The 12,854-nt window shown below is 40.5% G+C and overlaps 1 protein-coding gene across 5 annotated transcripts in view; it reads right to left on the bottom strand.

Moving 5' to 3' along the window:
• The window catches only part of LOC139155532 (tubulin tyrosine ligase 3-like), a 57,334-nt gene that overhangs the window by 30,104 nt on the left and 14,376 nt on the right, over positions 1-12,854 (bottom strand). For 2 of the 5 annotated variants that reach the window (XR_011557082.1, XM_070730704.1), the window contains exons 3-7: positions 11,567-11,633; positions 10,364-10,459; positions 8,791-8,834; positions 4,521-4,695; positions 158-210 (exon numbers count right to left, since the gene is read on the bottom strand). Coding sequence is in view for 4 of the 5 variants with exons in the window: in XM_070730704.1 (XP_070586805.1) it covers positions 158-210; positions 4,521-4,695; positions 8,791-8,834; positions 10,364-10,459; positions 11,567-11,633 (435 nt within the window). In the remaining variant the exon portion in view is untranslated. Of the gene's footprint in view, positions 1-157; positions 211-4,520; positions 4,696-8,790; positions 8,901-10,363; positions 10,481-11,566; positions 11,634-12,854 lie in introns of those variants that run through there. The other 3 variants (XM_070730706.1, XM_070730705.1, XM_070730707.1) reach the window with 3 other exon arrangements.

The following is a 12,854-nucleotide window of genomic DNA, read 5'->3' as shown; positions in this document are numbered from 1 at the left end:
CAACTTACCTCCCAGGGTTTCTGTGCAAAATAAATTTGATGGGAAAGGGAGAAACCGAGTAGAGCGCTCCTATTTTACGGGGAGGAGAATGGAACAAACACACAGTAATAAAGTGAAGGTGTTTAAAGGGTAGATCACTCTGGTACCCCAAACTAACCATGAGGTTATAGATACCATCAGTATCATCCTGCTCATCTTCATCTTCCTCATCTGTAGTATGAAAAAAGAATGAATAAAAATTAGAAAGAAAGAGCTGTTGTAGAATGGACCTACAGGAAACCCTCGAATTGCCACCTAATTCATTTAGCGACTCTTCAAAAATTACAGCAGCGCTTTAAAAAAGTGACTTACAACAGCTTTTCCCACTGTTGCAGCATCGCTCTCTACATGGGGCTACCTTTGAAGAGTGTTCGGAAACTTCAGATCGTGTGGAATGCAGCCGCGAAAGCAATCATGGGCTTTCCCAAATATGCCCATGTTACACCAACACTCCGCAGTCTGCATTGGTTGCTGATCAGTTTCCGGTCACAATTCAAAGTGTTGGTTATGACCTATAAAGCCCTTCATGGCACTGGACCAGGATATCTGTGAGACCGCCTTCTGCCGCACGAATCCCAGCGGGGGTTAGGTCCCACAGAGTTGGTCTTCTCCGGGGTCCCGTCGACTAAACATTGTCAGCTGGCAGGAACCAGGGGAAGAGCCTTCTCTGTGGCGGCTCCGACCGTCTGGAATCAACTCCCTCCAGAGATTAGGACTGCCCCCACCCTCCTTGCCTTTCGTAAACTCCTTAAAACCCACCTCTGTCGTCAGGCTTGGGGGAACTGAGACATCCCCCCCCTTGCCTATGTAATTTTATGCATGATATGACTGTGTGTATGTATTTTATTTATTGGGGTTTTTTTTAAAGACTTTTTAATGTAAAACTGTTATTTTAGATTTTAATTATTAGATTTGTTACCATGTATTGTTTTTATCACTGTTGTGAGCCGCCCCGAGTCTATGGAGAGGGGCGGCATACAAATCTAATAAATAATAATAATAATAATAATAATAATAATAATAATAATAATAATAATAATAATAATCGCAGTGTGTGGATCAAATTTTTTTGCTCGTGAACTATTTAATATTTATGACAATTGCAGCGTCCCTGAATCATCAGATGTACTTAATGATTCACACACGGCTTCTCCATTTTGGCTTTCTTTTCGTAAAATAAAATTTGCAAAAGAAATGATGACATGGTTGTCATGTGTCAGGTGTTATTGTCCGTTGGAGGTTGTATTCAGGTGTGGGTTGCCGCTACCGCCACTACCATTGTGAGGCGTATGCATCTTTCCTTCTCCTGCGCGTGTACCGTTTCCCCAAAAATAAGACATAGAAACATAGAAGTCTGAAAAAGACCTCCTGGTCCATCTAGTCTGCCCTTATACTATTTCCTGTATTTTATCCTAGGATGGATATAGTTTATCCCAGGCATGTTTAAATTCAGTTACTGTGGCTTTATCTACCTGTCTGCTGGAAGTTTGTTCCAAGGATCTACTACTCTTTCAGTAAAATAATATTTTCTCATGTTGCTTTTGATCTTTCCCATAACTAACCTCAGGTTGTGTCCCCTTGTTCTTGTGTTCACTTTCCTATTAAAAACACTTCCCTCCTGAACCTTATTTAACCCTTTAACATATTTAAATGTTTTGATCATGTCCCCCCTTTTCCCTCTGTCCTCCAGACTATACATATTGAGTTCATTAAGTCTTTCCTGATACGTTTTTATGCTTAAGACCTTCCACCATTCTTGTAGCCCGTCTTTGGACCCCTTCAATTTTGTCAATATCTTTTTGTAGGTGAGGTCTCCAGAACTGAACACAGTATTCCAAATGTGGTCTCACCAGCACTCTATACAGCGGGATCACAATCTCCCTCTTCCTGCTTCTTATACCTCTAGCTATGCAGCCAAGCATCCTAGACCTTATTAACCCTTTAATATATTTAAATGTTTCGATCATGTCCCCCAGCGTCTTATATTAATTTTTTGCTCCCAAAGATGTGCTATGTCTTATTTTCAGGGGATGACTTTTTTTTTTCAATGAAGAAAAAATGCAGCTTAGAGGGAACAGTGTCGCCCATGCGTGTTGTATACTGTACACATCTTTCTGATCTGTTCCAAGAATTGACATATCAATTTGTAAGTCATTTTCTTCAGTGCCATTCTAAACTTTCAATGGCCACTAAATAAAGGTTTGTAAATCAAGCACTTAAGAGAGCTATTTTGGTGCAGTGGTTAGTGACATGTCAATTCTTGATCCGAAAGGACGCAGCAGACCCCCTACCATATTTAAAACTACGGTATATGGTAGGGTGCGATCTATTGCAGCAAGAACGCATCCAAACACGCAGCTGCATGTTGGATGCATGTTGGATGTGTTTTAAATCTGATTGATGCAACGTTTTGGGATGCAAGTTATGGACAGCAGTGTTATACAGTGTTCTCTCGATTTTCGCGGGGGATGCGTTCTGAGACCGCCCGCGAAAGTCGAATTTCCGCGAAGTACAGATGCGGAAGTAAATACACTATTTTTGGCTATGAACAGTATCACAAGCCTTCCCTTAACACTTTAAACCCCTAAATTGCAATTTCCCATTCCCTTAGCAACCATTCAGATTATTATTCACCATGTTTATTTATTAAAGTATATTTTAAAAAATATTTATTAAAGGCAGACGAAAGTTTGGCGATGACATATGACGTCATCAGGTGGAAAAACCTGTGAAGTATTTTTTAATTAATATTTTTGAAAAACCGTGGTATAGACTTTTCGCGAAGTTCGAACCCGCGAAAATTGAGGGAACACTGTATATGTTCTGTTTGGGAATGCTGCAAAACGAAACGTCTCCTACATCTTACTTTCGGGGGATGCCTTACATTAGGCAATTCTACGAAACCACTCCCATGTCTTACTTTCGGGGGTGACTTATTTTCGGGAAAACAGGGTATGCATGCATCTCAGCAACAGTCACTTTGTAAATCATTTCCTTCAGTGCCATTCTAAACTTTCAATAGCTACTAAATGAAGGTCTGTAAATCAAGCCCTTAAGAGAGCTATTTTGGCACAGTGGTTAGAATGTAATGTTGCAGGCTTATTCTGCCCACAGCCTAGAGTTTGATCCTTACAGGGCTGAAAGTTGATTCAGCCTACCAGCCTTCCAAGGTCGGTAAAATAGCGTATAGCAATAGCAACCTTTCTAATGCCACGACCCCTTAATACAGTTCCTCATATTGTGGTGACCCCAACCATAAGTCTAGCACCAATTCTCCCAACAGAGCTTTAAGCTGATTGGCAGGAAGGTCAGAGGGATACCCCCACTGTAAATGCCTGATTGGTCGGATTGTAAAAATATGTTCCAAAACGCTAGAATAGAAGCTTTAGTTCCTAACACCATGGGAGATTTGTCTTTTCCCTTGGTCTTAGGTGACCCCTGTGAAATGGTCTTTCGACCCCCAAAGGGGTCCCGATCCCCAGGTTGAGAACCACTGATTTAGACTTATATACCACTTCATAGTGCTTTTACAGCCCTCTCTAAGAAGCCTATTTTCCCCAACAATCTGGGTCCGCATTTTACCCACCTCGGAAAGATGGAAGGCTGAGTCAATCTTGAGCCAGTGGTGAGATTTGAACTGTTGAACTACAGCTAGCAATTAACTGAAGTAGCCTGCAGTGCTGCACTCTAACCACTGCGCCACCCCGGCTCTTGTGAGGAGAACCCAGATTGCTGGGGGCTATATGCTGATTCTATAAACCAATTAGAGAGGACTGTAAAGCATTGTGAAGCGGTACAGTGGTACCTCGATTCTCGACCGCAATTCGTTCTGGAATTGTGGTCGAGAACCGATTTGGTTGAGAACTGAAACACGTGTTCCTGCAGATCTCATGGCTGCTGGACCTCTTAGCTGTTTGGTGGCCCAGGCGACCCCTACAACTGCCGCAAATTTCACCTCCGCCGGGCCTCTCACCTGTTTGGCGGCCCAGGTGACCCCTGCAACCACCGCCACCGCAGATCTCACCGCCGCTGGGTCTCTCAGCTGTTTAGTGACCCCGGCGACCCCTGCAACCACCACCGCCACAGATTTCGCCGCCGCCGGGCCTCTCATGGCAGCGGCGGTTGCAAGGGTTGCCTGGGCTGCCAAACAGCTGAGAGGCCCGGTGGCCGTGAGATCTGTCTGGCGGCCCACGTATCTGGTGTTTGAATTCCAAATCTTTGTTCAGATTTCAGGGCAAAAAGTTTTCGAATTTCCTGGCCGAGTAAAGATTTGTTTGAACTATGAAGTGTTCGAAAACCGAGGTACCACTGTATATAAGTCTAAGCGCTATTGCTAAATTCTATCTTCCCTTCTTTTAAAAAAAAAGCAGTTGTACCCATAAATCTGCAGAAATAATAAAGTTAAACAGGGGTTAAAACAAAAAGAAAAAAAGCAAAGGAATCCAGCAGAGTGTATATTCATGCGTGTGTTTGATTCTTACAATCATCAGATACATCGCTGTCATCGCCATCTTCATCAGCTTCGCCATCAGGGAAACGTTCCCGCTTAGCCACCGCTTTAGGCATCTTTGGGAACTTCCTCTCCACCCAGCCTCTGACCAGGAGTTGTCTTCGGATGATGGGGTACGGACCGTGGACCATGAAGATCTTCCTTTGCTAGGAGTTGGCAGGACAATTAGAGGATTAGCTACTTTGCACTGCAGAGGGAAGACCGAAACATTGCTTAGGGGGCAATGTTCCAAAACAAAGGGAAAAGTTTCAATGGTAGAAAAACAGAGTTGGAAGGGACCTTGGAGGTCTTCTAGTCCAACCCACCTGCTCAAGCAGGAAGCCCTATATCAAGGGTCCCAAACCCCTGGGCCATAGTCCACTACTGAGCCTTGGCCTATTCACCACTGAGCTGTGCAAATAGCAGGCCAGCCTGCATTTGTAACTCAACTTACCATATTTTTCGAAGTATAAGACTCACCTTTTCTTCCCTAAAAGTGGGTGTAAGTGACGGTGCGTCTTATACACTGAATGCAGCCATTTTTGCTGTCCCGAAGCCCTGCTTCCATGTCCCATTTTTGAAAAGAGGGTTTGGGAAGCTCCTGAGGACTGGGGAATGGCAAAAATGCACCTATTTTTGTGGAAAATGGGGCATTTTTGCCCACTTTTTCACAAAAACAGGACAATTTTTGCCATCGCACCCAGGAGCTCCCTGCAGGCTTCCCAGATCCTTTGCCCACCCAAGTTTTGTGAAAAAATGCCCAGAAAATGGCCCATTTTTTGGAAAAAGGGAGCTGCTTCTAATTACCCCATCTAGCTTGACTGGAGGAGGAATTCTGGGTGTTGAAGTCCACAAGTCTTAAAGCTGCCAAGTTTGGAGTTTGTAAAAAGTGTACGTGGTTGTAAAAACTGTTCTGCTACACTGGTATTTTATTAAGTAATATTGTATATTACTACACCATTTGGTTCAGAATACTTTTTTCCTTGCTTTCCTCCTCTAAAATGTATGTGCCTCTTATACTCTAGTGTGTCTTATGAGCGGAGGGCCTGACTCTCCTCTTTCCCTCTCCTACCAGGCTGCCAAGCTGAAAGGACTGAGGATTCTTGCCAGGGCTGGGCGGCTGCCTGGATGGAGGGTGGGCGGACGCAGTGGGGTAGCGAAAATGGAACTCCACCCCAGGGCACCAAATTTGCATTGAAAGATGTTGAAAGAAAATGCAGGGCGTCCTGCATAAGCCACGCCCACAGTGTGGTCGTAAAAATTTAGGTAGCCCTTCACTGATTGCTGCCCTATATCAGACAAATGGTTGTCCATTCTCTTCTTAAAATTCTCCAGTGAGGCAGCACCCACAACTTCAGGAGCAAAGCCATTCCACCAATTCATTGTTCTCACTGTCAGGAAATTTCTCCTTAGTTCTATTTTACTTCTCTCCTGAATTAGTTTCTCTTTACCCCGAAGTCTTTCATTTTTTTATTTTTTTACAAACATATCAATGCATGTGGCACCTGAATGTCATACATTTCGATATAAATAGAACAGTATTAATCATATTTGTTTCATTTAAGAAGCTTATATAATTCTAGTAATATACATTATTTCATTATTTAATGTTTTAGCAAGCTTATATAATTCTAATAATAATACTAACATTTATGTTAAATTAAAATCTTCCATTAGTTGCTTGTTCAACTTATAATTTTTCATTATTTAGCTATTCAATATTTCAAATATGTTGTTTTTACGTCAATCACCATATTCTGCATGCCATACATTTTTATACAAATAAAATATTTTAACCATATTTAAACATACATATATTCTTCTTGAATTATAATCTTTCACTATTTATTCAATCAGTAGTTCAATATATTATTTTTATGCCAGTCACCATATTATTTAAGTATACGGAGTCTATGGAGAGGGACGGCATACAAATCCAATAAATAATAATAATAATAATAAATAATAGTTAGTAATACCATCATTCAAATTCTAATTTCATCTCTTATTATTACTTCTTATTATACGAGAACGTGTATTCTATTAATTCCCCTCTCTCTTGTTTCCCTCCCTATTTTAACTTTGATTGTGCCACTACTGTATTTAAACATATTCCATTTCTAACCATAATCTCTTATCCGCTTTAAAACTGTCATTGTTCATTTCTTAGCTGGATTCCCGTATTCCTCTGTTGGATCTTTATTTCTGTCTGCTTCCACATTTTGGCTACTCATTTTAAATACTTCTCCCATCTCTGCCCTTCTCCATTATCTAGTTCCCAAAATATCTACTCTTGTCCCTATCTCTCTCCCATAAGAATCTTCCTGATTCTCTAGTTCCTTTTTAAATTCCCTTGGAATACTCTCCCCTTGGCTTATGTCATCAATCCGTATTATTTTTGTTACTATCTCCTTCTTATCATCTTGTTTCTTTTTTCTTTTTTGTTCCATTTTTTCATCTACTCTTTCAGTTGACTCCTCCTCTTCCTGGATGCCTTGGTCATCATTGTCCTTTCTTCTTAATAAAGCATCTCGTTAGGTTTTATACTATCCCACTTTTGTCCAATAATCCAAAGACCATATATTCAAACCTATAGCAACTTCTCAAAAAATTCAATATTCTTAGTTCTTTCTATCCCAAAGTTGATCAACCTCTTCCTCTCGATAGTCCCATAGTTTTTCCAGAACTTCCTTAATCCATCTATAAATTCAGTCCTGTATCTTCGGGGATCATTTCTTGCTATCACATTTTTTAAATCCCCAGTAATCAAATATTTCTAAAGTTTTGGGATTACTTTATTCTTCCCTTCATCAGCAGGTGGCACTCTTGGATTAGATTTCTATATTAACCAGTTTTTCCATTTGCCACAATTTAAAAATAACATTGTTTAGGTAGATAAATTCAGCATTTCAAAATGCCAATCCAAGGTAGTGCCTACCCAATTTGAAAGTCCAATTTTCTGTATTTTAACAATTTTTCTGCCTTTCCCCCTTAAATTATTTTTCTTCAATTTTAATCTTAAAGTTTTCTCAAAGTGCTTGGTCGCTGCTACTTTTAAAAATAGTTGTGAGCCACTGTCTTCCTGGATATTCTTCTGGGGTTAATATTTGAATAAAAGGAATTCTTCTCACCCAGTTCACACACTGTTCACCAAAGTCCACACCTGCACTGTGCTTAGATGGTCATCACTGTCCCAGTTTCACGGCAGCCATCTTAGAAGGGCTCTTTTTCTTGTTGAAATCTCTCCTGTGATCTCTCAGAGCGCCCCTCCTTAGCTTTGCCACTCCTACAAGGCAGCTTTGGCTTTTAGAGCCCACAAGCATGGAGAAGCCAGCACAGGAACGGAGAGCTCCTGTCGTGGCCTGCTCGTGTCCTGCACAATTAGTCATGGGCCCAGAGGACGCAGAGACAGTGGAGGCGATGTACAGCATCCTGTATTCCAGGCACCCGAGACTGACAACGAAGAGGACATGTGTCAGAGACTGAAGAACAACTAGGCCCTTCTCCACCTTCTGAAATGAGTAACTCAGGAAAAGAGAAGTCTCTTCTTGATGCTAGGATTCGCAGGGCTTCTAGGAAGCATGAGTGGTTATTCAAAAGGAGGTCTACTCATGAATAGCACTGCTAACTACTGGGCCACACCTCAGGGTATTTAAGATTGAATCACGCCATGCAGCGAACAACGTAGCTCATTCTAGCATTTAGTTTATAGCTTTCTGAGGAGCTCTGGGCTTCCAGCCAATTTCTGAACATCTCCGCTTCTGAATCTTGTTTCAACTTGGTAATTATTGTCATGCTTATCTCTTTCTGGGATGCTAGCCAGCTGATAAGACTTTACTTTCCTTTTCAAAAAGACTTTAACTGCAAATATTTCTTGTACGTAGTAAAATCCTTTACTACTTAATCCGGTGGTGTGCATCTGATTTCTGGGGGCTTGGCGCTGGGACAGAACAGCTCCGTTCTCTGTGATGGGTAGCTCTGTGAAGCTCCACCACCCCTCCACTCCTTGGGTAGTTTTTATCCATTGTTTCTTGTGGTGCTTTGGAAGGTAGGCTGACTCTCTTTTCTTTCTGGCAGCCCTTCAGATATTGGAACCCTGCTATCATGTCACCCCGATGCTTTTTTTCATTAAATTGGACATACCTAATTCCTGCATATGTTTTAGCCGCTGGTCCCCTAATCATCTTTGTTGCTCTTCTCTGCACACTAAGGTTGATCTAGAGAAGGTGATCCAGGGAGGGGAATTCAGTCAATATCATTACCTTGATGGCTCTCTCCGCATACTGTCTGGCTTGCTTGAGGCGATCTGGATTGAAAGAAAAGGCGACATTGATGCTGTGTTGTGTGCACCCATCTATCAGTGAAGTTGTATCTTTTAGGATGGAAGGGGGAGAAACAAAATTTGGTTTCTTAGCTTTATAACTCCCAAACTCATTTCATGCCATGGGATTAGTATCAGTTTTGACATTGTTAATGCCTTATAATTCCATGTTGTCCTATACCAGGGGTAGGAAAAGTTGGCTCTTGTATGACATGTGGACTTCAACTCCTAGATAGATAGATAGATAGATAGATAGATAGATAGATAGATAGATAGATAGAGATAGATTAGATAGATAGATAGAGATAGATTAGATAGATAGATAGATAGATAGATAGATAGATAGATAGATAGATAGATAGATAGAGATAGATTAGATAGATAGATAGATAGATAGATAGAGATAGATAGATAGATAGATAGATAGAGATAGATTAGATAGATAGATAGATAGATAGATAGATAGATAGATAGATAGATAGATAGATAGATAGATAGATAGATAGGTGATAGACAGACAGACTAGATAGATAGATAGACAGACAGACTAGATAGATAGATAGATAGACAGACAGACAGACAGACAGACAGACAGACAGACAGACAGACAGACAAGATAGATAGATAGATAGATAGATAGATGATAGACAGACAGACTAGATAGATAGATAGATAGAGAGAGAGAGAGAGAGAGAGAGATAGACAGATGATAGACAGACAGACTAGATAGATAGATAGATAGATAGATAGATAGATAGATAGATATAGATAGATAGATAGATAGATAGATGATAGACAGACAGACTAGATAGAGAGAGAGAGAGAGAGATAGACAGATGATAGACAGACAGACTAGATAGATAGATAGATAGATAGATAGAGATAGATTAGATAGATAGATGGATGGATGGATGGATGGATGGATGGATGGATGGATGGATAGATAGATAGATAGATAGATAGATAGATAGATAGATGATAGACAGACAGACTAGATAGATAGAGATAGATAGATAGATAGATAGATATAGATAGATAGATAGATAGATAGATAGATAGATAGATAGAGATAGATAGATAGATAGATAGATAGACAGACAGACAAAATGCAGTTCACCAAAGCTTATTCTTTATAACAAACTTTGAGACTCTTAAAAAAAAACCCCTCAGCTGATTTTATATTTATATAAAAGCAGCCTGCTTTTGGTAGCCATTTTCTGTGAAAAAGAGGCAGAAGCCAGTGTTTTTATTCACCATCTGATAGAAAAAGAAATTGCAGAGCCAGGTGAGTCACGGATTTAATTCAGCAGAATTCTCCCGATGTTCTTAATTAGAATGTGGCAGCTGACGTACATGAAGAAACAGCCTAAAACCTTAAAGCTTTTCCTAAGGGCATCAACGGCTAGCATCTGTGGCCTTTTCCTAACCCAAGGCATTACTACTGAATGGAGCATCACCCCTGCGGTTTGCATAGCTCATACTAAATAGGATCTGGCAGGATCCCGGACACTTACCTTCTGGCTTGAATCTGTTAATATGTGATGCAGTCGATGACTGGTGCATACGTTCGACACTGCAGGATACATCTCCATCCGGCTTTAATCTACCAACTGAACTCATTTAGATAAAGACTTGGTTTTTTAATGGTAACCGTTCACACGGAACAAAGAAAGTTTTTACTGCACATATAAAAAAAGAAGGCCTTGAAACACTTCCACCTCCTGTGGTAATTTAAAAAAACTGAACCAAAATAGAGTAGGACCTCTACTTAAGAACTTAATTCATTCCGTGACCAGGTTCTTAAGTAGAAAAGTTTAAGTAGAAGCAATTATTCCCATAGGAATCAATGTAAAAGCAAATCATGCGTGGAAACCCATTAGGAAAGAAATAAAAGCTCGGAATTTGGGTGTGAGGAGGAGGAGGAAGAAGAAGAAGAGGAGGAGGTCGCTGCCGAAGGAGGAAGGTGAGGTGAGGGGAATCAAAAAAATCCAAAACTTTAAGTCTTAAAAAAAAGAGGGACTCTGTGACGGCGAGGAAGAGCACGCGCCTCCCATATACCCAGTGCGAGGCTGCCTCCCATATACTGCGCCAGAGAAAGAAACCCAGAGGGAATGGCAGGAAACTGGCCGGGCCTTCGTGCTGGTCTCAAATTTCCTGGGAAATTATTCTGGGCTCGGGTTCTTAAGTAGAAAATGGTTCTTGCAAAGAGGCAAAAAAATCTTGTACACCTGGTTCTTATCTAGAAAAGTTCTTAAGTAGAGGCATTCTTAGGTAGAGGTACCACTGTATCAATATCCCAAAGAATGTTTGTTACTGCTGTGAAACAGATTAGGGCTTTTAGGATTAAAAAAAAAACCCTCCAAAGGCACTCACCCCCCCCTCCATCATGATATTATCCCATGTTCAGCATTTTTAATAATATATGATTGTGGGATTTAGGGGTTTATTGTTTGCCTCTTTTCTTTGCTGAATGCCACAATTGTTCGAAGACTGTATCACTTCCCCCAACATCGCCAACTTATTGCTAGATAAAGGTTCGTGGAATTTGAGCCCAAACAATTCTTGTTGTTGTTGTGAAGAGAAAAAAAGAAAGAAAGAAAGGATTTTCTCAAATAGGCTGCTTCAAGGTCCTTGAGGAAAAAGCAAGGTGAAAATCTAGCAAACCAATATATGCATCAATAAATCTTAATTTAAGTTGGGAGGAGATGTTTACTCACCTCCTCTTCTAAGTCTTTTTCTCCCTTCTGTGTCATTATCTCCTTCTCCTTTACACTTCAGGCCTGCCTGTAAGAAACCAAATTTATGTATTATTATTATTATTATTATTATTATTATTATTATTATTATTATTATTATGTCAGTACAACCCAGCAAATAAAATCACTATGCTGGATTTCGTATTTCATCACCAGTCGGGCGCTTCCCAAGCACCTAGGACTGCGTGATATAGCGGCGAATTATGTGTGCCGATCCCAGTAAAGCGGCCTTTTGCAATTGACAGATGGATATTTTGTCAATTCCGATGGTTTTCAAATGACCACTGAGATCCTTTGGCACTGCGCCCAGCGTGCCAAGTACCACTGGGACCACTTTCACTGGCTTATGCCAGAGTCCTTGCAGCTCGGTTTTTAGATCTTCGTATTTCACTAATTTCTCTAGCTGCTTCTCCTCAATTCTGCTGTCCCCTGGGATTGCGATGTCGATGATCCATGCTTTCTTTTTTCCCACAATCAGGATGTCTGGTGTGTTATGTTCCAAAATTCGGTCAGTCTGAAGTTGGAAGTTTAGTAGTAGTAGTAGTAGTAGTAGTAGTAGTAGTAGTAGTAGTTGTGGTAGTAGTAACTATTATTATTGTTGTTGTTGTTATTATTATTATTATTATTATTATTATTATTATTATTATTAATTTATCCAAAGTTCTCTGGATTGATCAGAAAACTATTTAAAACATTTAAAATGTCCAAAAACTTTTTTTCCCCAAAAACAATCCCAACATCTATAGAACATTGAATTCATTCAAATATGGTATAATTAAAAGAAAAGATATAAAATAACATTCAGTTTCCAGCGTAGAATGAACAATTAACATTTTTTTTTAAAAGGTAAAGGAGTCCTTCTGGATTTTACTCTGCTAGTCATGACCATATGAGGCAATCAGGGGCAGATTGCTCTTACCGCCGCTACAGCTTCAGTAGTGTGTCAAGGGGTGGGCTGCTGCCCAGACAGGGGGGACACGCAGTGGGGTAGCAAAAATGGAGCTCCACCCCAGAGCACCCATTTTGCACCGAAAGATGTTGAAAGACAATGCAGGGCGTCCTGTATAAGCCACACTCACAGCGTGGTAGTAAAAAATTTAGTAGCCCTTCACTGGTCGTAACATGGGACAAAACTCACTTGACAAATTTCCAACTTAACATAAATCCTGTTAATACTAGTCTCAGGGTTCCAAGTAATAATCCCAATGCAAAGAAAACTCCGAGACTGTTAGATTCCTCAAAGAATAGT

Source organism: Erythrolamprus reginae, unplaced genomic scaffold, assembly GCF_031021105.1.
Source record: "Erythrolamprus reginae isolate rEryReg1 unplaced genomic scaffold, rEryReg1.hap1 H_27, whole genome shotgun sequence".
Classification (NCBI taxonomy): Eukaryota; Metazoa; Chordata; class Lepidosauria; order Squamata; family Dipsadidae; genus Erythrolamprus; species Erythrolamprus reginae.
The sequence above is the reverse complement of the archived record's forward strand: the minus strand, read 5'-3'. Positions and strand labels throughout refer to the sequence as shown.